Raw genomic sequence first — 26,796 nt, 5'->3', positions numbered from 1 at the left:
AAAACAGAATAATTGGGAATTTATGAAAATTGAGTAGCCACTCTTATGCCCACAATTTCTGTTATAAACGTGTAACGTTTTGAAGGATTTTTAAAGAATAGTTGAAGGGTTAGGTTTTTTGGTTTTTTTGTTTTGTTTTGTTTTTTTAAGAAAATATGAAATCCAAATGCCAGTGTTGGGAGAATGCTAGTTTGTTGAACAACTGATCTTCCCTGCCATGTCCTACAGAACTTATGTGTCTTCTATCTGAAGGCTTCTTCAATATGACAGTCACTAATGCCATGTGATAATAGGCACTGGCAATGAATTGTAACTGTATTTTAATGTTGTTAATATTCTGACCCTCCCCTTTAAAACCCACCCCTTGACGCCGCCCTGCCCCCTGATGTAAAAGCCTCATTCTAAGGAAAAAACTCCTCCTCTTCCTTCTCTGACGCCAAGTGTACACACTTCTCTCTCTCTCTTTTCTGTTTATCTCCTATTATAATAAACCATTTCCGCACATATGCAGCACCTGGGTGTGGATGACTTTCCACATGCTACCACCCCTGCTGCATCTGACCAGCATGTTTTCCTGCATGTGCAGGACACCCTAGGGGGTGCCCCTACAATAATTCATAAAAAATGTGAATGTCAGTGGCCATATATGACTAGTGGCTATGTATTGGACCACACAGATCTGAAGCCTGGAGATGGTGTTGTGAGCAAGCAGATAAATCCCGGTGCACAGAGCGCTCATGTTGGTTAACAGTGAATTTCACTTCATTTGATAACGTTATCAAAAGTGTCGGCAGCAATAAATTTGCTGCCTTAATCTTAAATGCCCTTTTTTGTCCTGTCCCAGTTAAGTTGTTTGTGTGAAAAATGTGCAGTTGGGTTACGGAAAGTGCTGGGGATCAGTTCCCCTGTGGTTTTTCCTGTTTGGAAAACAGTGTCCGGCTTGCCTACAGATACAGAGTAACCGTTCCTTGACTCCTGCTGTTAGAGGGGTGTATAAGCCCCTGTTGGTACGAATAAAGAGAGCTGCTTCCCTGACAAACTGAACTGGGTGTCTATAACCTCCGCATCCCTCGCCAGATTTCGTGCTCCAGCTGCGCGGGTCGCAGCACAAAAGTTGCTGCTTATAGGTAATGATAATACTCCATTACAAGCGCTATCTGAGGGCTGGAGAGATGGCTCAGAGGTTAAGAGCACTGACTGCTCTTCCAGAGGTCCTGAGTTCAATTCCTAGCAACTACATGGTGGCTCACAGCCATCGTAATGAGATCTGGTGTCCTCTTCTGGCATGCAGACATGCATGCAGGTAGAACACTTTATATATAATAAAGACACCATTTGGGGGTGGGGGAGAAGAGCTATCTAGAATTTCTCTTCTTCTTCTTCTTCTTCTTCTTCTTCTTCTTCTTCTTCTTCTTCTCTCTCATTTCTTTATTTCTTTTGGTCTCTCTCTCTCTCTCTCTCTCTCTCTCTCTCTCTCTCTCTCTCTCTCTCTCTCTCATTTCTTTATTTCTTTTGGTTTCTCTGAATAGCCCTGGCTGACCTGTCTGGAGCCCACTTTATAGACCAGGGTGGGCTTGAACTTGAGATCCACCTGCCTGGGACTCCCAAGTTCTGGGATTAAGTATGTGCCACCAAGCTGAACTTATCTGGAATTTCTTCATGAAGAATATTTGAGACAGAGCATACTTGATTTTCTTATTCTATACCGAGGTCCAATATTAGGCTAGTTATAGCTACTGAGTCACTAAAATTAAATTTTTTTTAAAGAAATGAGTAATTTTCTGTTTTACAATGTGACTTCTTACTCCCCCAAAGGAACCAACACAGACTTAGGAAAATTCTTTGTGTATCGCATTTCCTAGGGAGAGAGAAAACAAAACAAAACTGGTATTTATGATTATTTGAATAATTCTGTAGACTAGTAGTGTTTCATCTTGGGTAATTTCTTTATGGGTTGCCTATTTCTTGAGTTGAACAGATGTTTGCCTGCTATCGTCCAATTATTGAGAAAATCAAGGTTATCTGGACTTACTCCTAAATTAATTTTGTTTAAGAGGGGTCAGCATAAATTTTAAGTTATCTTGAATAGAGATTTCTATTGTTCTCAGGTTCTGTGTATTTTGTAGAATTTGAGGTTTGTATAGTATACCTGAAAAATAAAGGTCCGTGTGTGTGTGTGTGTGTGTGTGTGAGATCTATGTAGTTTTAAAGGTATTTTCACATTGACATGAAAAGTCATATGTGAATTTGTCAGCAGTTTTCCAGTCTCTGTAGTCTGGTGTGGTGCTTGTTTGTTTGTTTGTTTGTTTGTTTTTTAGCTATGGTGAAATACCATCCCTTATTTCTGCCTCATCATTAATATATTTTTGTATTTAAGTTTGTTAAGTACTTGTCTGTATTTTGAGATAAAGTCTCACTGTGTAGCCTAGGCTCACCTTGAACTTCAAATGTTCCTGGAATTTCAGGCATACACCACCATGCCTAACTTTTAAAGGCCTGGGTTTGATAGGTATGGTGGCTCACTCCTTTAGTCCTAACACTTCTGGTCTGCATAACAAGTTCCAGGCCAGCCATGGCTACATAGTGAGACCTGCCTCAAAAACAAAATCCAAACAAAAAAAGGCCTGGGTTTGTGTTTTGTTTCTTTTGTTGTTGTTGGATTGTTTGAGATAGGGTCCAACTAGTAGACCATCCTTGCTGTGGGATGGTCTGTATGTCAAGTGTGTTGCTGATTGGTCAATAAATAAAACACTGATTGGCCAGTAGCCAGGCAGGAAGGATAGGCGGGACAAGCAGAGAAGAGAATTCTGGGAAGTGGAAGGCTGAGTCAGAGAGACACTGCCAGCCGCCACGATGACAAACAGCATGTGAAGATGCCGGTAAGCCACGAGCTACGTGACAAGGTATAGATTAATGGAAATGGATTAATTTAAGCTGTAAGAACAGTTAGCAAGAAGCCTGCCACGGCCATACAGTTTGTAAGCAATATAAGTCTCTGTGTTTACTTGGTTGGGTCTGAGGGGCTGTGGGACTGGCAGGTGAGAGAGATTTGTCCTGACTGTGGGCCAGGCAGGAAAACTCTAGCTACACATCCTGGCCTTAAATTCAAAAGATCTGCGTGTGTGTGCTTCCCAAGTACTGGAATTAAAGGCGTGCACCACCACACCCAGTTTAACATGCCTGTTTTAAATGACTTTTCTGGTGGTAACCCCCTGGAATAGAGTATCCTGTCACTGACTGACTGAAGAGATATGGTGTCTAGATTCTTCTATGTAAACTCAACCATGCCTTTATCCTGAAACTATGTAGAAGACAAGACAGTAGAATAGCCAAGAGTCCATCTTACTAAGATGGCTCAACATTTAAGAGCACTTACAGCTCTTCCAGAGGATTTGGATTCAATTCCCAGCAACCACATGGTGGCTCATAGCCATTTGTAACCAGTTCCAGGGGAATCTTCTGGTCTCTGCAGGTGTCAGGAAGATATGTGGTAGACAGGCATACATGCAGACAGAATACCCATATACATAAAATAAAAATAAATTAATAAAAATTTTAAATGAAAATAAAGATATTTTTGTGCCTATCAACATGAGACAGTGTTGCTAGAGTTTTCCTGCCTGGCCCACAGTCAGGACAAATCTCTCTCACCTGCCAGTCCCAAGCCGCTCAAACCCGATCAAATAAACACAGAGACTTATATTGGTTACAAACTGTATGGCCGTGGCAGGCTTCTTGCTAACTGTTCTTACAGCTTAAATTAATCCATTTCTATTAATCTATACCTTGCCACGTGGCTTGTGGCTTACCGGTACTTTACATCTTCCTTATCCTGATGGCGGCTGGCAGTGTCTCTCTGACTCAGCCTTCCACTTCCCATCTCTATTCTCCTCCTTGTCCCGCCTATACTTCCTGCCTGGCCACGGGCCAATCAGTGATTTATTTATTGACCAATCAGCAACACATTTGACATACAGACCATCCCACAGCAAGACAGGTTAGCATCCTTTGGGTAACATGATAGGAAAGAATCAATTCCCTTTAAGCATTTATTACTGCCAAGCCCACCCCCACTCCACATTGCATTGTCTGAGATCTAAGGAGATTTAGCAGGGGACTGAAAATATAGTAAGGTGCAAAACTTGACTAATTGTGGAAGCTGGTTTCCACATAGTTTTGTTAACTATCCATGGATGGGCAGAGGTGATAGAGGGTGTGTTTAGGTGTGTGCTGTTTTCTTAGTCATTTCCTGCCAATAAAAGTGTAAATTATCTGAAAGATAGGATAGAGATGTTTTAAGTGTTGGGGTTGTGTATCATCTTACCTCTTTTCCATTGTCATTAGTGAAAGGTTTTAAGCTGAAGCATTAGGGGTTTCTCATGTGGTGGAGTAACTGCCAGTCATTGAGGTGGGAAAGGCATGTGGAGCCATTAAGGAAGCCCTGGCAGCAGGTGTGTGTAGTGTTAGTGTGATGTCAGGAGAGGCAGCACTGGGGTGGGCTCAACTTCCTGCAGGCTTGGAAGTGACTTCCTGTGTAAGTGGCCACAAGAATGGGACTCTGGGGTGTATGACTCTTTCTGCAGCCACAAGTTTCCAGTTTCTGTGTGTGCACCTGTGTGTATCTGTGTGTGTGTGTGTGTGTGTGTGTGTGTGTGTGTGTGTGTGTGTGTGCGCGCGCGCTTTCCTGAGGGAACATGTGTGGTGGCCACACCTTATTTTTTGAGACAGATTCTCTCACTGACCTGCAGCTGATTGTTTCAGCTGGATTGGAGACAGTGAGCCTCCTGAGATCTGCCTGGCGCTCTGCCAGTGCTAGCCTTGATGAATGCCACCACACCCAGGTTTTATGTGGGTGCTGGAGATCCAAAGTTAGGTCCTCATATTTTGGTTGCAGGCTCTTTACCCACAGAACCATCTCCCATTCCCTAGTTTCCAGTTTAGGGGTATTAAAATGAGGGTCATTTTGACGTTTTTATAACATGAATATTGTACTAGTATAGAATTGTGGTTCCCTCTGCAAAAAAGGAAGATACGCTGTGGTCAGACTCCTGGTTCTTTGGATTGTGACCTTCCTTTAGAGAGTGGGTTTCAGGAGATGATACCATGAGGACTTCGGGTGAGTCCTATTCCTAAGGAACAGTGCCCTTACAAAAGGGAGGGTTAACCAGGTGGTGGTGGTGCAGCACCTTTAATCCCAGCACTCAGGAGGCAGAGGCAGGCAGATCTCTGTGAGTTTGAGGCTAGCCTGTTCTATAGAATGAGTTCCAGAACAGCCAAGGATACACAGAGAAACCCTGTTTTGAAACAACAACAACAAAAGAACCAAAAACAAAAGGGAGTGTTTGGAAGACACACTCCCAGAAGGAAACAATAGAAAATGTGCTGATTGGGGAGCGGCAGCTTGGCTTATGGATGGTAGAGCAGCCTAGAACTGGCCTTCTCGGGCACTGGGAAGAGGCCACCCAGCGACTCCTCCATCTCCCTGTCCCACCTGTGCTTCAGCCCGGAGTCTGCTGTGTAGCTGTCCTGTCGCTGGCACTTTGTTTTGGCAGCTACAGCAGAGTGGAGCAGTTGGACTAATTTTTAATGAACAGGGCTGAGAGAAGAGCTAGTGTGGGCCCAATATGCATAAGCCGCCGCTGTGACAAATCCCTAGTCATAAGTAAGGAAATGTTGGGCTTATGGCTTTAGAGGCTGGCCGTCCATGAATCTGGTGCTAGTATGTGGTGAGGGCCTCGTGGAGAGACAGAGCAAGCATTCCAGCTGAGATGTTCTGTTCTTACAAAGCTACCATGATGGCCCCTCTCCTCGTTACCTCGTCTAACCTTAATTATCTCCCAATGGCCCCACTTCCAAATGCTTTAACAAAAATGTGAGGATTAAGTTTTCAGTGTGTGAATTTCTGAGGTGCACACTCCAGCCCCAGCATAGTGACACAGACACTTGAGCAAGTGTTCATCAGGTGCTGCTGGATGTTGAGTTTGCTTCCAGAGTCAGCGCACAAGAATTTACTTGATACGAGCTCTGCACTGCTGGCCAAGTGTTGCCGAGCCCGGGGCCTGAGGTGGGGAGCTGTTGACCCTGCCTCCAGCACTGGTCAGTGTTAGCGTGGAGAGTCAGAGACACTCACTCTTGGAGTGAGTGTGGTTGAAGGCAGCTCTCTACTGTGTTGGATTGCAGGTCACTGTGTGCCTCCGCACAACTTAGGTGGGCTGGGATCAGGGCACTACTGTCCTCCCGGGAGCTTGGGACCACTTTGCCCTGATGACCAGGGTATACAGGGTACGTTTCTTTGCAGGCCCTTATGCAGCAGAGGCCTGCTCCCCAGAGCTCCTGGATCAGCTGCCAACCTGTCCCAGAGCCCTCTCAGGGTAGCTGCCCAGGCAGGGAGAGGAGGGCCATGATTAGATTTGAAACTTTGATGGGGTAGGCAGTTCTTCACAGAGTCCTCTCAGGTTTCAGAGTGGACCAGGTTGACTAGGGATCATGCGGCTCCCCAGGGACAGCTGCCTGGACCCCTCAAGGACCCAACTGCCCAAACCCAGGCCCAGGACACCCGGCTCCCTACTGTTCTTTGGTCCTTGTTTCCCTTACAGAGGACTGGGCAAAAGCAAAAGCCAACAAAAGCAAACATCCTCACTGCTGCTGGGATGTGGCTGTCAACCATTGTGATTCATGGACACATGGGAGCCCTTTGAAGTATGAAGCAGATGGTCTTGCCTCTGGGGACTGGGACCCATAGGAAGGCTTGGGCTCCTGGGGTGTGTGTGTGTGTGTGTGTGTGTGTGTGTGTGTGTGTGTGTGTGTGTGTGTAAAACAGTTATAAGCTGTTTTCTCTCTCCCTCTCATTTTCTAATGGGAAGGGCTTTCTTCTCTCCCCTCTCCCTTTGCATTTCTCCCAAATTCATGAAGTAACCTCCTCTGTCCATGACATGTTTGTGAGAACTGAGAACAAGGAGCTTGCTCCTTAGGATCAGATCTAGGGACTGAAACATATTCTCCATCTTCCCCAGAAGACTATGATGCCTTCTGTAGGAGACTGGGTCCACATGTCTTTTGGTAGATCATTGGATTCCTATGGCTGATTATGTTTAGAGTAAATATTCAGCTATCATGAGTTCAGATCTTGTCCACAATGGAATAAGAAACATAAAAAAGTGTCACTGACATAACTGAGTAGATCACAACTAAAACTAGGCAAATAAGACACTGTCTCTCATGAGAGGTGACAATACTTTTTATGTCTAAAATTTGTGACTGTGTACCATGTTGTATGAGAGATTTTTTTCTAAGAGACACATACATACATGCCTGCTTGCCCCAGAAAGGAAAACAGCCATAGACCAAAGTAATGGTTGCTCCAAAGCCCAGCTTGGGGAACCAATGAGTTGTTATTGGGGTTACTAACAGAAGGAGATGTAGCATGAATCTTAAAGAGTCTTTTTAATGAGATCAAACCTGAGGCCAAGTATTGAGCTGAACACTGGAAGATCAGAGAGACAGAACAAGCCACAGCTAACCTCACCTTGCCAGTTTTTCTACTGGTCTTGTTTCCTCAGACTGGAAGTCCTCATCCCAATGGCTCTCAGCTGAACTGCTGCTCAAAAGCCTGAAGCTTAACCAGCTAAAGGCTTAACCAGCCAAATGCTTCTAATTTCTGGTCCTCACGCCTTATATACCTTTCTGCTTTCTACCACCGCTCCCTGGGATTGAAAGCTTGCTTTCTGGGATTAAAGGCATGAGTCACCATGCTTGGCTGTATCCTTGAACACATGGATTTCTGCCTCTGGAATGCTAGGATTAAAGGCGTGTGCTACCACTGCCTATCCTAAGTATCTAGTGGCTTTTCTGTTCTCTGACCCCAGATAAGTTTATTAGGGTACACAATATTTTGGGGAACACAATACCACCACAAGGAGGGGCGAGGGGTCACTTTGGGGACAGGAATGACTTATGGGCAGCTGCATCACTGAAAAGCCCACCGCAGCATGGTGACCCTTCACATAAACTGCCTGGAACTCTTACACATTTTGGAAGCAGCTTGACTGGTCCAAGTATTTCCTCTCCAGGGCTCAGCTGCTGGAAGTTTCCTCTCCCAGCAGTCCTTTACTGAGTCCTCTTATCCTCAAGAGGCTGGGGAGGGGCCTTTACAGACATGAGAGGTCTGTTAACTTTCTGAGTTTCCAGCCCCCTCCTGGAAGGAATGTGACAATTTTGAGAAAACCACTATACAATAACTGCGGATCAGAGGCTAGATTTATGGAAAAGCCCATAGGATACGTAAGTTTGTAGGTATGAACATTAAATCTGTAAGTCTGAATAGAGGCCATGGAATTCCAGGGAGAAAATAAATTCCTGTGCTTTACACCAGGCAGAGAACCCTGTTTGGTGGCCATATTGACTGTGTTGGGCTTTTAGGTCAGGGTCCGTCTGGTAATGCCAGCCTCTTGGGTAATGTCTGTGGGAACTCTGAGATGTCTGTCTGGAGGGATTCTGTAGGGGGGGTCTCTGGAACAGTGTCATGTCTCTGTGAGATCTCTGCACTGTCTCTGAAGTCAGAGACACGCCAGGGTGACCATGAGTTACTGTAAGGCTGGGACACTGTGGCAGACCTCTCTCTCTATCTCTCTCTCTCTCTCCCTCCCTCCCTCCCTCCCTCCCTCCCTCCCTCCCTCCCTCCCTCCCTCTCTGACATTCTCCATGCTAGAAAACTGTAGTCAGAGGTGTGTTTCTGCGTCTTCTGGGTAGACAATTCTGGGAAGCTTATAAAATCTGAGGAGTTTTCTATGGTCTAAGAATAGAAGGAAGGAATCCAACTGCTGCTCAGGCCACAGCCGCCAAGCAGCGCTTCCCCTCACACAGGTAGTGAGAAGCACCCTATTGACACTGAAGATCCAGCTAACAGAGTTCATGTGCCAGGGTCACTCACCCAAGAAGTGAGTTTACAGCATAGGTTGAGTTATTGATGGACACATGTCTTGCTCCTTGCCCCTTTCCCTGCCTCCTGTCTGGGAATCAGAGAGCCTGGCTGCAGGCTTGTACTGTGAAACCTCCCTCATACTCAAAGGCATAAGAACAACCCCCTATGTGTGCCTATGAGCCTTCTCTTTAGTGCCCTCCCCCAACGCAATTATGCTGTCTCTGGTGTGGACCCTTAATTCTCCTCAGGCCATTGTCTACCTGCCAGCCCATGGCATGAATCACTCTTCTAATAAACTCCATACCCCAAACAATCCATTTCACTGTCCCTCTTGAGTTCACATCTGAGACCCTTCATGTGGTGCTGAAGAGGTCCTGTTGACAATCTCCCTGCGATCTCGCCTAGTGACTGTGTATGATTTTGTGACAGGTTTATCCATGGTGTCTCTCTGTGAGACCTCTATATGTTCTGTGTGGAACTCCAAGAAATGATAAGAGATCACTGGGAGGCTGCCTGGTCTCATGTGTCATGAGAGGTCCGAGGGGCGGGGTCTGTATGGCAGTCTTTCTGAGGGTGCTGTGTGAGGTCTGAAAGGCTGGGTGATACCACTGTGAGAGAGTGCTGTGTGACACCCAGAGGCCACCCAGTGACATCTATACCTTAGGGCTGTGGGAAGTTTCTGAGGTTTCCCTTAGTGTCTCTATTAAAAGACTCTTGGAAAACTCTGTGAAGACTCTGAACTTTGTCACTTTTGCATGTTGTAAGATGTATCGACTGTCAGAAGTCTCTTTGGGGGTCTTTGTTAAGGCTTCAGTGTGGAACTTGTGGGAGTATTTCTGTGTTTTTGAGAGTGTGTGGGTGATGTCTCTGTGAAGGTCTTTGTAGAGGACTCTGTGGGTTTCTGTGTGCATACCTGTGGAGGGAAGGGTGGACTTCTGAAGATCTCTATGTAGATGCCAGTGACAATCTCCCTGGAAGGTGTAGCTGGGGTTATCTCCAGTCCTGCCTTGGCCCGCAGCCACTCAGACCCAAATAAACACACAGATGCTTATATTATTATAGACTATATAGCCGTGACAGGCTTCTTGATATCTAGTTCTTATATCTTAAACTAACCCATAATTCTTATTTATATTTAAACATGTGGGTTTGTTTTTTTTTTTTTTACCTTTTTCTAGATCTGCCTTCACATCTTCTTATGGTGGTGACTGGCAGCGTCTCCTGACTCAGCCTTCCTCTTCCCAGAATTCTCTTCTCTCTTTGTCCTGCCTATACTTCCTGCCTGGCTACTGGCCAGTCAGCACGTTATTTATTAACCAATCAGAGCAACACATTCACAGCATACAGATATCCACAGCAGGAAGGGTTTACTGTGTCTCTGTGGCTTTCTCCCAGGGCCTTTACAGATACCATTAGTCACTACTGTCTGACTGTGTAGCTGTCTGCAAATGTCTGTGGACATCTGTGAGGATGTGTGGGAGGGTCTGTGAAGATCTCAGGGACTCTAGAATGTCAATGTGGATTTCTGTCAGGGGCTTAAATAAAGAGTGTGTGTTTTCCATGTTGGAGAAGTCTGTGAACGTGTCTTGTTGAATCTCTGGAAAGGATTTTGGGGGATCTCTTTATGTGGATTTCTGCCTGGGATTCTGTAGCAACTTACTTCTGTTGGATTTTGTATGGGACTCTTTATGGAGACATTTGGGGATCTCTGTTTTGATCCCTGAAGGTCTCTAGGAGTGGTTTCTGGAATTCTGGGATGTTTCTCAGTGTCTGTCTATATCTGGGACTCTGTGGAGATCTCTTTGGGGGTCTGTCAGTGAGAATGACTGTAGAGGTCTCTGTGAGGTTCTCCAGGTCTAGGGTATGTCCATTATAGTTGACAGGGCTGACAGTGGCATAAGCATTCCTGCTGCTGCCTGGTCTGTTGTACCACTGTCTCCAGCACTTGTACCCTGAGGACTCCTGGGACCCACTCCCGAGTCTTTACTGGACCCAAATGTGCCTCCTGGGTTCCTGAGAGGACCCAGAAGTGCCAGCCCCAGTGTCCTGGCTTCACTCTGGCTTCTGGGACTGCTGTAGAGGCTGCAGTCATTGATAGGGGGCCAACTAAGAAGAGCCTGTGGGTTCCATATCCACTCCTAAAGAGCTGCTGAGTATCACATGTAGTCTCGGGAAGTGTGCTGGAACAGGCCCCATGTCCATGTCCTCTACCTTGGTGGGACCTTCTGGAACAAGATTTTCTACCAGCTGGAGCTGTTGACTGCCTTCTGTAAGGAACAGTGCAGGGTACCCTGAGAATTGGCTGCTTTTGTATGGAGTTACTTCACTTGTTTCCCAAGAGAACAGGGACTGGGACAAGGAAACCTGGGGAGGAAGCCAAGTGAGGCCCAGGAAAGGACCCTTTTGGCCTGCCCAGAGATCCAAAGAGCATCTGCACTTTGGACAAATCCCTTCCACTGTGTGAACCGGCCCTGTGAGATGGCCTTTTCTGCTGCTCTCATGGGAAGGCAAGAGCTGGAGGCCTAGAATGAGGTGCTGTGTGGCCACAGTGTATCCCCTCAACCCTTTCAGCTGTCCTCCTTTCCCTTGGGAGTAGTGCTGGCTGAGTGTGTGTGTGTGTGCAGAGACCACCAGGCTGTGAGGGACACTCAGAATTCCTGATTTCTGGCCTTTCCAGCAGCTCGTCTCTGGAATTCAGAAGGTAAGAACATGTAGCTTATTAGTCATGCTGTTAGGAAGCTAAGCTTTCACCCTTGCAGGATTTGTTTCAAGTCGTTTTAAGCTAGAGGGCTCCTCCAGTCAGTGGTGGAGAGCCTGGGGTGAGGCCAAGGTGAGTGGCTCAGACACTGATGTCAGCGTCTGTACTGGGAGGGCTGGGGCTTCACCTGCATGGAAACTTTTAGGGCATCTTCATATTACATGGCCTCCTGCCTTGGCTCTAACCTTTATTTCCTCCCTTCCTCCTGAGGTTCATCATGCCCACAATCAGATAGGTACTGTCTGTTCAGTGACCAGAAGGAATGGCAAATGACCAGGAGTCATGAGACTGTCAGCCACCACTCTGCAGCTGCCACCACTCTTTATGAAAAATTGTCCATCCATCCAGGCCACCATTCTGGCATTGAAGGCAGCCATAGGACAGGGTGACACTGCTTTGTCATCCAGGCTGAGGTGGGAGGGCCTGGAGAACTCAGCTTGTTGACAGCCACCATTGAGGTGAGCAGGGGGTCCCTAGGATCTAGGTCCTTTATTCCTCGGCAGGACATCCAGAGGTCCTGACTGTCCTGCTTTTCACTCAAGGATGCCACACAACTGTCCTCATCACTGTGCCTACTTTGTGACTCATGAAGACATTGAGCTGGCTCTCTGTTGCCTCTACACAGCTACACAAAGGACAGTTTGGAGCAAATCAGGAAAAGACATAGTGAGCTGGCTCTTAGGTTGGGGTCTTACAGGGTTGACTTAGCACAAAACTAATCCTAAGGACTTCTTGTTTAGGTTGTGTGTAGCTAGAGTTTTCCTGCCTGGCCCATAGTCAAAACAAATCTCTCTCACCGGGTGGTGGTGGCGCACGCCTTTAATCCCAGAACTCGGGAGGCAGAGGCATGCGGATCTCTGTGAGTTCAAGGCCAGCCTGGGCTACAGAGTGAGTTCCAGGAAAAGGCGCAAAGCTACACAGAGAAACCCTGTCTCGAAAAACCAAAAAAATAAAAAAAATAAAATAAAACAAATCTCTCTCACCTGCTAGTCCCACAGCTGCTCAGACCCGACCAAGAAAACACAGAGACTTATATTGGTTACAAACTGTATGGCTGTGGCAGGCTTCTTGCTAACTGTTCTTACAGCTTAAATTAATCCATTTCCATTAATCTATACCTTGCCACGTGGCTCGTGGCTTACCGGCATCTTCACATGCTGCTTGTTATCTTGGCGGCTGGCAGTGTCTCTCTGACTCAGTCTTCCACTTCCCAGCTTTATTCTCCTCCTTGTCCCGCCTACACTTCCTGCCTAGCCAATGGCAAATCAGTGTTTTATTTATTGACTAATCAGCAACACATTTGCCATACAGACATCCCACAGCAGTTGTGTGATTGACATTGCCCACCCCACCACTCCCACAATCCTAAATACTTCTTGTTTGTTTGGGTCTTTTAGTGTTGACTTAGCACCCTCCCAAAAAATCCTAAAGACTTTCATTTCTATAATTATAGTATGATTAACACTAACTACAATGATGGACCTAAGAGTTGGTGATACCTCAAATGCCACTGTCCCCTCTCTGTGGAGCCATTTCCCCTCCAGAAGTAGTACTAAGGTGGAGCAGATGCCTACATTTCCCTGTGGCCTAGCACTGAAGACATACTCTGCAGATGAAACATACACAGAGGAAGTAATACCTAGCTTGGAAAATGACGTCATTAGCACTCGGAGACCATGTTCTTTTGGGGAAAAGTGTTTAATTACTTTCTATAGTCCACTTCTGTAGGGACAGTGCCTAGGACAGTGGACACGGTTCCGTGGGACACATGGTGCCTGTGCCCTGTGCTGACAGGGCCTGGGTCGGGACACAGGTTCTCTGGACACCTGGGCCCAGTTACCATAGGGCATCCATCTGTCTGTAGAAGGTTGGCTTTGTGAAGGTTGGCTTTGTACCTTGGGGTTGGCTTGGTGAACACAGCTAGTGTGTTGTTTCTTTGGTGTCCCTTGTATTGTTTCTGCAGTAGGAATCCTGTGGTGGCAGACATGCCTGCTCACTTGGGCTTGGGGTGGTTCTTGGTGCAAATTTTTCTTTGAGGGAGCACACCAATGGTGAACCCCCAACTTTTCCTCTAGAATCCATCCAACAGAGGTCATGAGGTCCTGTGCTTCAGCTCCCTGTCGGGCCATGAATAATCTACTCAGGACTGACCCTGGGCTTTGGGTTGTGGCTGGTAAGGCCTTGATTTTTTCCAGGGAGTTCTCCTGTAATTTGGCTTTAGGGTTGAAAATTGACCTTATGAAGTTTTTTATCCTATCCCCAAACTTCCCTGTTTCTTGGGAAGAACTGCATTTTTTAGTATTTGACCTGTAGGCTTGGACAGGCCTCATCCCTGAAAGACATGTGTCCTGCCTGGGACTATGACATTTTTTTTTGTCAGTTGGAACAAAGATATGGCTAGGCCATGGTTCCTGTGGTTTAGAAATCTTGGGCATATCCCTTTCTTTTAAGGAAGGGTACCTGCCCTGGTAGGTTGACTTGCTTGTAGCAGGCACATTCTTGAACCTGAACTGGGAGGCCCTAGAGGCCAGCATATCTGCAGCAAGGAGAACCTCAGGGGCACAGTCTTTAAAGAATGTTTCAATGGTACTGTCCTGCAAGACAACACCAGGGGACGAGCAGTGAAGTGTGCTCAGGCCTGAGTCTTCTGGATCCTGGGTAGAAGGGGATGGACTTTCACTGGGCTCCAGTGATTCTGAATCCCTTAGATGTTGATGGTTGCTTTCAGAGTTGGTCATCTCCCCAGCGTCCATGATGAGTACACAGTCACAGGACTGTTCCTCCTCTGCCTCCTCTAGTTCCCTGGTATCCCTGCTACTTGGTGACTGGGATGCCACACTGATCTCCCGAACTGACACCCAATTGTAGGTATTGCTTAAAATCAGATGCTCTCTTTCCTGTGACTCATGTGCACCCTTCACTAGGCCTGGATTTGACTCTGGGCTGCCTGTCCAAGATCTAATAACCATATCATTGTGCCAGTCTCTGCCCACGAGACTTTGTGAGGTGGACAGAGAAGTCATATTGTCTCCCTCGACAGTTGTAGGGGCCTCAGAGGGCCCAGAATTTTCTCTAGGTGGAGTCTCTCTCAGGAATCCGAGCTGGGAGGCAGAAGGAGGGTTCTGTGTGGAGGTTATTTTCACATTCTTGTCTTTGCCTTTCTGAAAAGGTTCTCCCAGGACACTGGCCTTTTTGACAATGGAGTCATCTCTAGAGTCCCAGAAGGACAAAGAAGAGTCGGAGAGCTGTGGAAAGGGCAAAGCTGTAGCCTTGGTCTTATTGAAAACATGTATGGTCTTGAGGCCTATGAGGGGCAGGCTCCATCTGTGTCTCACCAGGCGTCTTGTAAGATGTGTTTCCAGCACCTTCTGAGTGCCAGGATCTAGGAAGGAAGGCCCACTAGAAGTTTTCCTGTCGGTGGTACAATCATTCAAGTTTTCAGGAGGGGTCAATACATGGTCCATACATACGGCATGACAAATGCCCACATGCACCTTACTGTCCTTGGCATGCCTCCACTTGATGCTTGAGTCATTTTTTGGGGTACCTTCTAGCAACTTCTTTCCTGGTCCCACTGGAGAAACACTTTGAGTGTCACTTTTTGGGTGTCTCATGTGGCCACTTTCTGCCTCTGTCTCAGAAACAGCCCCGAGAACTTTGCCTAGGTAATCTTCTGAGCTCCTATACAGATCGTTCAGAGCTCTTCCCAGAAAGTTTGTCAGATACGTGCTTGGGTCCTTCCATATTTGGAATATTTCTAGACCCTGTGATGAGACACTCTGTGCTTGAAGGCTGCTTTCATCTCTCAGTGCTGAGGAACATGACGTCCCGTGATTAACTTCTGCTTGACCCATCCCTGGAACTTTGTTCTGAGACTTTTTCTGGTCCTTGTGGGGGCATTGCCGTTGTGTGTAAGTCTTTTTTAAGTGTTGTTCCGGCTGTTGCTGGAGCCCGGGTTTAATGAAATTCCCGGGGAGGTGGACAACAGAACCCTTTCCCTGGGAGCCCCAACTGTTGGAATTGAGTTGATGAAATTCTTCCTGTGACCTCTTAACTAAGGGGGGTAAATCGCACTTACTCTCTTGGTGCTTCTTCAAAAGGTGTCGCTCTAGGTGTTGAGCAGCAGGTGGGATCGTAAATTGGACTCTTGAAGCTCTAGGACAAGAAGCCCCATAATCCCTAATTGGAGGTGAATGGTCTGGTAGCCTTGGGAGAGAGGATGGGTCACAGCTCTGGGTTTGGATTCCATCCACTGGTGGAGATTGGGACCTGGATAACTTTGGAGTCAAAGGTTGGGTTTTGACCAAGTGTTGAAGCAAGGGCTTTAGAGAAAAGAGATGTGGATGTACATTAGTCTGAAATAGTGTTGGGATATAAGTAGAGAGTCCATTGAATAAGATGGAGGGGGGCTCTGGAGGGGAACCTGCCATGTTGACAGTAACCACAAGGGACTCACTGTGGAGAAAGGGGAGGCCCCAGAAAAGCTGGCTGTATTTCTTGTAAAAGAACGGCTGATGACCTGAAAATTGCTCTGATTTGCAGGTTCTGGTGGTGGCCTGCTGGCTGCTCCAGGACTGCAGCATATTGTCCATACATTCCAAGGCATGGTCACACCTTTCTTTGCCTTTCCCCTTCCATACTTTTAGTTCAACCCTCTTTTGAATCTCAAGTTCCAGCCTCTGCTGGATATCAGGGTTGATGAAAGAGGGCTTCTCTGTGTCTATCTGCATGTATGTGGGGCCTGTCCAGAACGAGACCTTTTGGAGGCTAAGAAACAGATGGTCTTTTGAGGACTCACCATGTGGTGAGTTGGAGTGGCACCAGGTTTTGGCAGCTACCTGGTACCAGGAAGAGCCCGAGGTCGGTCTACTTGAGAGGTCAAGGCCTGGATTGGTAGAGGTAGGCCTGCTTGACTGTTTAAGGCCTGGGGTGGTTGAGGTAGGCCTGCTTGAGTGGTCAAGACCTGGCATATTTGAGTAAGGCCTGCTGGAGTGTTCCAGACTTGGGGTGGTTGAGGTAGTCCTGCTTGAGTGGTTAAGGTCTGGGGTAGTTGAGGTAGGCCTGCTTGAGTGGTCAAGGCCTGGGGTGGTGGAGGTCCCCCTGCTTGAATGGTTAAGGCATGTGGTGGCTGAGGTAGGCCTGCTTGAGTTGTTAAGGCCTGGATTAGTTGAGGTAGGCCAGGTTGAGAGGTCAAGATCTGGGGTGGTTGAGATAGGCCTGCTTGAGTGGTTAAGGCCTGCGGTGGTTGAGGTAGGCCTGCTTGAGTGGTCAAGGCCTAGGGTGGTGGAAGTCCCCCTGCTTGAGTGGCTAAGGCCTGGGGTGGTTGAGGTAGGCCTACTTGAGTGGTCAAGACCTGTGGTGGTGGAGGTCCCCCTGCTTGAATGGTTAAGGCATGTGGTGGCTGAGTTAGGCCTGCTTGAGTTGTTAAGGCCTGGATTAGTTGAGGTAGGCCAGGTTGAGAGGTCAAGATCTGGGGTGGTTGAGATAGGCCTGCTTGAGTGGTTAAGGCCTGGGGTGGTTGAGGTGGGCCTGTTTGAGTGGTCAAGGCCTGTGGTGGTGGAGGTCCCCCTGCTTGAGTGGCCAAGGCCTTGGGTGGTTGAGGTAGGCCTGCTTGAGTAGTTAAGGCCTGGATTAGTTGAGGTAGGCCAGGTTGAGAGGTCAAGATCTGGGGTGGTTGAGATAGGCCTGCTTGAGTGGTTAAGGCCTGGGGTGGTTGAGGTAGGCCTGCTTGAGTGGTCAAGGCCTAGGGTGGTGGAAGTCCCCCTGCTTGAGTGGCTAAGGCCTGGGGTGGTTGAGGTAGGCCTACTTGAGTGGTCAAGACCTGTGGTGGTGGAGGTCCCCTTGCTTGAATGGTTAAGACATGTGGTGGCTGAGGTAGGCCTGCTTGAGTTGTTAAGGCCTGTATTAGTTGAGGTAGGCCAGGTTGAGATGTCAAGATCTGGGGTGGTTGAGATAGGCCTGCTTGAGTGGTTAAGGCCTGGGGTGGTTGAGGTGGGCCTGATTGAGTGGTTAAGGCCTGGGGTGGTTGAGGTAGGCCTGCTTGAGTGGTTAAGGCCTGGAGTAGTTGAGGTAGGCCAGGTTGAGAGGTCAGGATCTGGGGTGGTTGACATAGGCCTGCTTGAGTGGTCAAGGCCTAGGGTGGTGGAAGTCCCCCTGCTTGAGTGGCTAAGGCCTGGGGTGGTTGAGGTAGGCCTACTTGAGTGGTCAAGACCTGTGGTGGTGGAGGTCCCCCTGCTTGAATGGTTAAGGCATGTGGTGGCTGAGTTAGGCCTGCTTGAGTTGTTAAGGCCTGGATTAGTTGAGGTAGGCCAGGTTGAGATGTCAAGATCTGGGGTGGTTGAGATAGGCCTGCTTGAGTGGTTAAGGCCTGGGGTGGTTGAGGTGGGCCTGTTTGAGTGGTCAAGGCCTGTGGTGGTGGAGGTCCCCCTGCTTGAGTGGCCAAGGCCTTGGGTGGTTGAGGTAGGCCTGCTTGAGTAGTTAAGGCCTGGATTAGTTGAGGTAGGCCAGGTTGAGAGGTCAGGATCTGGGGTGGTTGAGATAGGCCTGCTTGAGTGGTTAAGGCCTGGGGTGGTTGAGGTAGGCCTGCTTGAGTGGTTAAGGCCTGGAGTAGTTGAGGTAGGCCAGGTTGAGAGGTCAGGATCTGGGGTGGTTGACATAGGCCTGCTTGAGTGGTCAAGGCCTAGGGTGGTGGAAGTCCCCCTGCTTGAGTGGCTAAGGCCTGGGGTGGTTGAGGTAGGCCTACTTGAGTGGTCAAGACCTGTGGTGGTGGAGGTCCCCCTGCTTGAATGGTTAAGGCATGTGGTGGCTGAGTTAGGCCTGCTTGAGTGGTTAAGGCCTGGAGTAGTTGAGGTAGGCCAGGTTGAGAGGTCAGGATCTGGGGTGGTTGACATAGGCCTGCTTGAGTGGTTAAGGCCTGCGGTGGTTGAGGTAGGCCTGCTTGAGTGGTCAAGGCCTAGGGTGGTGGAAGTCCCCCTGCTTGAGTGGCTAAGGCCTGGGATGGTTGAGGTAGGCCTACTTGAGTGGTCAAGACCTGTGGTGGTGGAGGTCCCCCTGCTTGAATGGTTAAGGCATGTGGTGGCTGAGTTAGGCCTGCTTGAGTTGTTAAGGCCTGGATTAGTTGAGGTAGGCCAGGTTGAGAGGTCAAGATCTGGGGTGGTTGAGATAGGCCTGCTTGAGTGGTTAAGGCCTGCGGTGGTTGAGGTAGACCTGCTTGAGTGCTTCAGGCCTGGGGTGGTGGAAGTCCCCCTGCTTGAGTGGTCAAGGCTGGGGGTTGTTGAGGTAGGCCTGATTGAGTGGTTAAGGCCTGCGGTGGTTGAGGTAGGCCTGCTTGAGTGGTCAAGGCCTAGGGTGGTGGAAGTCCCCCTGCTTGAGTGGCTAAGGCCTGGGGTGGTAGGCTTCCTTGAATGGTTAAGTCCTGGGGTGGTTGGGATTGGAGAAGGCAAACCTGGGAGAGGTGTGCTCTGTGAGGTCCCCAGTGTTTTCCAGTCACACCAGGGAGCCTTTGTGCTGGGATCTGGCATGGGTGGAGGACAAGCCACAGGATCAGGAGGATGACATGGGTGGGAAGGTGCCAGTGGTGGTGAATAACATCTTCCAGGAGTCAGAGTCTCTGGTGGCTGAGAGGCACTCACAGAAAACTGTGACTCAATAGAAGCTGAGGAATTCAGCAGGACAGGTGACGAGATTTTAGAATCTTTGAGAGGACCAGAGGAAACCGCTAGGGACAAACTGGTGGCCACAGACTTCTCTGTGGTCTGACTAGGTGGCAGGTGGGCTTCGGCAGCTTCTTCTGGCTTAGACGCTTCACCCGAGGCATCTTGTCCTAAGAGCTGGCAAAAGCTGATGGTTTCGACAAGCCTCTCTAGCATGCTGTGGAAGACAGGAGATATGATTGCAGCCAGGAGGCTGGGCAAGCTGAGTAGGGAAGGACCATCGCTGCCCATCACAACCAATGTTCCACACTCTGCTTTTTACAATTCCTTGTTATCTTAACCTCCAGGACTGTACTCATATGCCACCCATCCAGAGGGCCCCTATTCCCATGGTAACCTTGTGCCCTGGTCGGGGCTGATCACATAACAGACAAGAGGAGGGAAGAGCCAGATAGACCTGGAGATGGCTCACCTGTGCAGAAGGGAAACCAGTACCTTGTCCCCCTTGGGTTTCTTCCTGCTGCCTCTGTAATCTGGAGATGGAGACTGGGTTATGGTGGGTAAAGGAGGGACCCAGTATCTAACCAGAGATGGAATGAAATGCCCCTTCAGTGGGAATGAAAAGTTAAACAGGAGTTCAGGCATGCGTGGGCAAGGCCGGATGCCCAAATGCCTTGAGAGCAAGGCACATGTGGAACAGGACTATGCCATGGACCAGGCATTTGCACTTCTAAAGATCTCCACGGGCTTCGAAATCTCAATATCAGGGGAGGGAAGGACCAGTGTTCTGAAAGAGGAAAATGTCTTAGAGAAGATTAACAACCAGTTTGCCTCCAAATCCAGGCAGCATGGCACCACTTCCTCCCACACCGCCCCTCCCCAGGCAGCACCCAGTCCTGGCTGTCCATAGCTTCATTCTGAGCACAGAACCTCCTGGGAAGTGTCTTCAGTTATAGGTTCCTTCCCAGGAGCCACCTCCTCAGGGCTTCTGCAACACATTTGGTGTTATCACTTGGGGACCCGTGGATGAAGTCACCTCACCAGGGAAGGAAGTAGCCTACCTTTCTCGGTCCTGATTTCCTTCCTGACCTTGCTGTACTCCCTCTTCACCACCTGACAGAGATAGACAGCATGTGCAGCCCCATTCACTTTTCTATAAAGTGGGCAAGTGTGTTCTTTTTGTCTTGGAAAACACAAATGGGGACTGTCTCTGTGAGATCCACCATGGATGTCACTGGTCAGTGTTCTGCTCAGGAACCAGAGGCTTAACTCTGAACTACCAGCAGTGGCCTCCTGAGGCCAGAGGTGACTCATGTCCTGGAGCTCATGGTCCCCTTCAAATCAGCTCCACTGAGTCTATAAGCATGTGTGGTAGAGGGAGACATAGGATCCAGTGCTCAGAACCTTTCCTTTCTCAGATTTCCCTAACCGTCCCAGAAACACCTTCCCTGAGCACGGAGTCACAGGGCTTTCTTCTCTCGGGTATAAGGGATGTGAGAGCAGACATCTTGGAGTCAGTCCACTCTCCCCTCTGCCCTACCTGCCAGTTCTCAAGAGGATGGGGTCCTGCTCTCAGCTGAGATTCCCCTGTCAGCCACCTTCCTATTTGATTTAGAAAGTGGAGCCTATAAAAAGGGAGAGAGAGGGAACTATTTTCCATTGGTTTGGGGCTAAGGCATTCTTACCTTTTGGGTGGTGGTGTTTTCCACTGGTGGAGGTGAGGGTGAGTCAAGGTGGAGGAGGAGTAATAGGTGGAAGAGCCCCAGCCCACACACAAAGGCAAGGATCATGTCCATTGCCCAAGTAGTGAAGCTGGGGGTCAGCCATGAAGTGTCAACACTTTCCAGAAGGAACAGAAAATTCTCCATCTGTATAGCACTGTTGCTCTCAGGCAACTGAATGCTGAGAGTTTTTTCTGGGAATTTCAGCTGGGCCCAGGCCTGCATCACAGAGCCTCTGTCTCCCTGTCACAAAGGGCTCCTGAGTGGGGGAAGGGAGGTTGGAAGAGGTGACAAGACAGTAACTCTCCATTCTCCAGCCTTCACATGTTCCCCATCCTCCACAGCCTTCAGTTTCTGTAATCAATTCCACCTGCACACTCTGTCAGAAATAGGGGCTTATCCATGTTCTGTTCCTCCCCTACCCCCACAGAGAGGCTTGTCCATGTTCTGTGGGCTTTTAAAACGTCCAAGCCACCTCCAGTGGCTTACCTCCTCCAAAAGGCCACACCTCCTGATCCCTCCCAAACAGTTCCACCAACTAGACACCAAGCACTCAAATATATGAGCCTCTGGAAGTTTATTTAAACCACCACATTCCACTTTCTGGCCCTCCATAGGCTTGTAGTGATATCATAAAGCAAAATTGACTTAGTCAAACTTCAAAATGCCCCATAGTCTTTTACAGCCTCAACACTATTTCAAAGTCCAAAACCTCTTCTGAGACTCAAGGCAATCTTTTAATTGTAACCTCCTATTAAAGCAAAACTCAAATTACATGTTTTGACATACAATGTCACAGAATACATATTCCCATTCCAAAAGGGAGGAAAGACGGTGTAGTGAAGAAATACTGGACCAAAGCAAGACCAAAACCCAGCAGGGCGAACAGTTCTACCAGCTGGGGACCAAGCATACAAATACATGAGCTTATGGGGGCCATCCTCATTCAAACCATCACTGCAGTGGAATTTTTTACACTGAGTCTATATAGCAAGTAGGTAAGAGCTGGCGTCTTCAGAATGTTGAGTCTTCTTACCTGTGGGAACATGAAGCAGTTTCTGACTTCTTCAGTCCCAGTGTTGTGCTTCTCCCCATATGGGTCCTGTGTGTATTTTTGGAGTTTTATTTGAATACTTGATTTGGGGTAGTAGGATTTATGTTATCAATTTATGTATTTCATGTGTTCATAGAAGGAGGAGGCTGCTTTTTATATATTAATATTTAAACTTTGTAGCTTTGGTATGGCCACTAATCCCTTCAGGATGTTTTCTTGTGGATCCTGTCAAGAGTTTCTGGCTGGACAAACTTGTCTGCAAAAGAGAAAACTTCTTTTTTCCCTTGCAAATCTGCATGCTTTTTGTTTTGTTTTATTATCCCTCGCTCACTGACTGGGTTCCAGTGTGATGATGAAGGAGCATTGCCTTTTCATTTTCATGGGAAACTCTTTGTTTCCCACAATCCCAGTGCTGTTGTCAGTGTTGTCCTTTGTCAAAGGGAGGAATTTGGTTCCATTTCTAAAATGCTGAGTGTTTGTGGCATGAATGGGTTGTTACATTTTCTACAGGCATGATCGTGTGGTCCTTCTTGTTTGTTGTGTGTTCCATTTCCATTTCTGTGGCTGTGATAAAATACCTGACAAAAATCAAGTTAGAAGACAAAAGGGTTTATTTGGTTTTATAGTTCTTGATTAAAGATCATCATTGTAATTCTGAAGGCCAGAATTTCAAATAGCTAGTCACATCACATCCCTAGTCAAGAACAGAGGGAAATGGATACATCCATGCTGTCTGCTTGCTTGCTCTAGATTTCTCCTGTCTATAAAGTTCAGGACTCCTTGCCCAGGGAATGGTGCCACCACAACAGGGCCTTCCCTTCTACACCTGGGGCGTGGTGGGGGCAGGTGGGGGCAACAGCAATAGGCTATAGGTTTGGGAGTCTCTTGGACAGCCCTGGTCAGTAACTCAAAAGAGGGCTTCTCTGTGGTGATATTTTGTGTGTGCTCTAACAAATAAAGCTTGTCTGAAGATCAGAGTGCAGAGCCAGACCACTGGTTCGCCATAGAGGCCAGGCAGTGATGGCACCCACCTTTAATCCCAGCACTTGAGATCTCATGCTTTTGATCCCAGCACTTGGGAGGTTGAGACAGGAAGTGATATGGCTGGGTGGAGACAGGATCTCCCCCTTTTGGCTGAGGATTTGGCCAGGTCACAAGTGGCTGTGGCTTGTTCCTTTGTCTCTCTGATCTTTCAGCATTTACCCTGATATCTGACTTTGTGTTTTTATTAAGAACAATTAGGATTCATGCTACATCTGGCGTCTAACTTCTGGGGCACAAATTCAGGAAAAAGGTACTTGCCTTTGGCTTTGCAGCCACTAGCACAGGCCGGAGCTACCTGCAGCTGGAGTTACAACCCCACTGGCTAGATTATCCTTTTCTTCCCCAAGCCTTCTGTTGGCATCTGCGATTTTTTCTGTTGTAGCCTCTCTGTGGCAAGCTCCACAGGCTTTTGAGCTCCAAAAACTGCAGAGTTAACCACTTTCATGTGTTCCCCTATGCACATGGCTGGCTCTTTGTCTTCTTATATTCCGGTGGGTTGTTGTCTTTCCCTGAACCTCCTGTTCGAGCTGCTGCCAAAGTAGGTAGTGGCCTTGAAACCCGTTCAGGCTTCTACAGTTATATGGAGCAGCAATCAGCATTCACACTTCACCTTCATCTGAGTTGTCATCGTCGGCAGATTTGGTGACACTATTGGGAATTTTTAAAGAGAGGAATTAGTTAAAAGAGAGGGTTTTTTTTTCCACAATAAAAAAATTGGAAACATTATTACAATGGAGGGAGTGAGGTCTCTGATAATACACTGGACGATTTTAAGATGGACTAATTAAATGAGAGAATAATTAATTTAGATGGTATGTATGTAATATCAATTATAAATATTTGTTTGATCATTTTTGTTTTATCATTTTAAAAGTTGGTTAATATGAGTGCCAAGATAAAAGTTTCATAAAAACTTGTTAAAACAGATCATAGAGCTATTCAGACACAGACAGAGGAATTTAAAGGAGAACCAATCTCAGCATTGCATTATAAAGTTACAGAGAAACAGCCTAAGGCTTTCAAATAGGCAACTTTAATTTATCCAGTAACCTTATAGGAACTGCCAAATGATAGCTATCCCCAAGGCTGTGTTAATAGCTGAATGGACTCCTGTGCAAATACTAGATTTGAGGAGATTCAATGAAGAGATAGTCTTATATGGCATGCATTCATCTTTTGTGAAGCATGTTAAAATTGTGGTCAACTTGTAATAGAATTATCCCTCAAGACTGGAGAGATTTGGTTACAGCTGTCTTAGAAGCTGGTCCCCAATTACAATGGAGGACCTGATGGAAGGATGAGGCTAAGACCATTGAACAACAAAGTAGGACTAGAGGTATAGAAATCTCCCAAGACCAACTCCCTGGAGAGGGAGATTATGCTAGTGTAGAAAGTAATCTCTATATGATGGCCACACCCTGGCATTATGCCATGTAGCAGCCTTGAATGCTTAGGACAGAATTGAAGAAGTAGGAACAAAAATTGAGACATTTACTAAAGTTATACAGGACCCAGAAGAAACCTTCACTAATTTTTTACAAAAATTGACTCCAGGAGTAAATAGAATGATACCAAACTCAGAAGCTACACAAATAATAATTGAATCTCTGGCTTTTGAAGATGTTAATGCACAAAGCAAAAGGATAATTAGGCCATTAAAGGCAAGATCAGGACTCATGGAAGAATGGCTCTGAGATATAATAAATATTGAATCTCACTGCCATGATGATGCTTGGATAGAAGAGGTGATTTCCAGAGGTTTGAAGAAAAATTGAAATGTAAAGTGTTTCAATTGTGGTAAACAATTAAAAAGGGACTATAAACAGGGCATTCCCAGAAAAAATCATTTACTCAGAATAACCCCAACAGAAAGTCCCTCCCTTCTGGATTATGCAGAAGGTGTGGCAAAGGCTGACATTGTACTAATTAATGTAGATCAACAACGGACAGACAAGGTAACCCTTTGCTGTTGGGACATGCCTTGTGGGGCGTCTAAAGGATACAGAGCTCACCTGACATGACTAAGAGACTTGGGAACTAATTCTGACTATAGCTCAAAATACTAAATGGGAATCTCATTAATCAGGAACCTGTGAGTCTTACTCAGGCTCCACTTTATGTTGCTGTATGGTTAAAGGAGAAAACCAGGGATGATTACTGACAGTGGATGACAGTGGTCCCTGCAGATTGCTGGGTTCATGCTACTTACTTAGTGTGTTTGCATGCTGTAGTTCTGAGTGATCTTGTGGGAGAATGGTCATCTTCTTGTGGTTTCTATAAGTCCAGAAACAATAAACCTCCATATCCAAACTTCTCCTAACAGTTGTCAAAATAAAATCCCCCGGGGTCCAATTTGGGAAACACGGTGTCAGAAAATACAAAGCCAGTCACTCTGTGACTGCAAGCAAAGATTCCTAAACCTGACTACTTGGAAGCCAAGGAAGCAGTGCTCAGCCACTGCCACAGAAGAAGAGTCACAAGTGCCACTTGTGGCCGTGGCAGCTTCAAGCATAGCCCAGTTGGTCAATGAGAGTTCACTCAGATTACACTTTTCAGTTAGAGAGCACATGAGGACCACTTCACAACAGCATGGCCAGTGGACAGAATGAATTCCATCCTACAAAGCCAATTTCATTGCTACCATGCTAAGGAAGGAACATCCACAGAGTAAGAGACAAAAAAAAAGACACAGAAAATGGGCACCAGAATTTTCTTTGAGTACCTGCTGTAGTTTAGATGAAGGTCCCCAAAGGGTCCACATGGAATGGCTTGGTCCCAAGGAGTATGCTACTGAGGCACTAGAGCCTTTGAGAAGAGGGGTCCATTGGGAGGTTTAGGTCATTGGGAATGTGCCCTGAAAGAGAACTGTGGACCCCAGCCTCTCAGTCACTCTCTGATCTTGCTCCTAATGTGTGTTTGCTCTAATTTACATTCCTGCTATACTTTGCTGCCTTCGCTAGAGAACCAAGAATAAGGCTACCCTGCAGAACTGAGAGCCACATACTAGGGCTCTCTCTACTTTTTTAGTAGCCTGTGTTATGTAGTTCATTATAATAACACAAAACTAATACAGGCTCCATGGGAATCCTTATTAGGTCAATTTGTGATGCCAAAACAATACCACCAAGGTGACTTCTGATGCATGATGGTGGCACAAAGATGTGTCACTCTGTTCCCTTAGCTCACACACTCCATGTTTAAAAATCAGGAGAGATTCAACTCTAAAATATGGAGAAAGCTGAGGCTAATCAGGTGAGCACCAAAACCCAGCCCACCTCCAAAGGACCTCAGGAAAGAACCCAATGTCTACCACCTCTAGTGGCAGCATCATGAAATGTCCCACCAACAGTGGCTATGTGACAGATGCACAAAACATCGAGCATTCCCAGGGACCTGACATCCACTACACAAAACACCAGGAAGCTTTTCCATGGAGCCCTGGAGCTCACTGTTCAACTTACAGGCAACTCCACAGGCCAGAGGCTCCTCTCCTCTTACTTTTTATGTAACCTTAGGGAGGGACTTAGTGAATCCATTAGTTTCAGGGACTTCCTGAGACTTTTGATTAGCCACTTCCTGAGTCTTAAGGAGTGTATTCCAGAATGAGATGTTTCAACTCAGAAGAAACTGCTGCACAACGCTTTCTG

At 47.2% G+C, this 26,796-nt stretch overlaps 2 protein-coding genes across 2 annotated transcripts; both read right to left on the bottom strand.

The window, feature by feature from the left end:
• Positions 1 to 8,755: 8,755 nt before the first annotated feature.
• LOC128102901 (spermatogenesis-associated protein 31E1-like) lies at positions 8,756 to 17,788 on the bottom strand. Its single transcript, XM_052726821.1, has one exon. It carries the CDS (start codon positions 17,786 to 17,788, stop codon positions 13,388 to 13,390), a length of 4,401 nt encoding a protein of 1,466 aa, XP_052582781.1. The 3' UTR covers positions 8,756 to 13,387.
• Positions 17,789 to 17,804: 16 nt separating this feature from the next.
• LOC128103758 (polycystic kidney disease protein 1-like 3) lies at positions 17,805 to 21,126 on the bottom strand. The gene is made up of 4 exons (XM_052728394.1): positions 21,016 to 21,126; positions 20,392 to 20,443; positions 18,637 to 18,884; positions 17,805 to 18,357 (listed from the first exon to the last, which is right to left on the bottom strand). The coding sequence occupies exons 1-4, from the start codon at positions 21,124 to 21,126 to the stop codon at positions 17,812 to 17,814; spliced, it is 957 nt and encodes a 318-aa protein (XP_052584354.1). The 3' UTR covers positions 17,805 to 17,811.
• Positions 21,127 to 26,796: the final 5,670 nt, after the last annotated feature.

Source organism: Peromyscus californicus, unplaced genomic scaffold (genome assembly GCF_007827085.1).
Source record: "Peromyscus californicus insignis strain IS unplaced genomic scaffold, ASM782708v3 Scaffold_8__1_contigs__length_139910024, whole genome shotgun sequence".
Taxonomy (NCBI): domain Eukaryota; kingdom Metazoa; phylum Chordata; class Mammalia; order Rodentia; family Cricetidae; genus Peromyscus; species Peromyscus californicus.
Note: the sequence above shows the minus strand (reverse complement) of the source record. Positions and strands in the feature narration are given on the sequence as shown.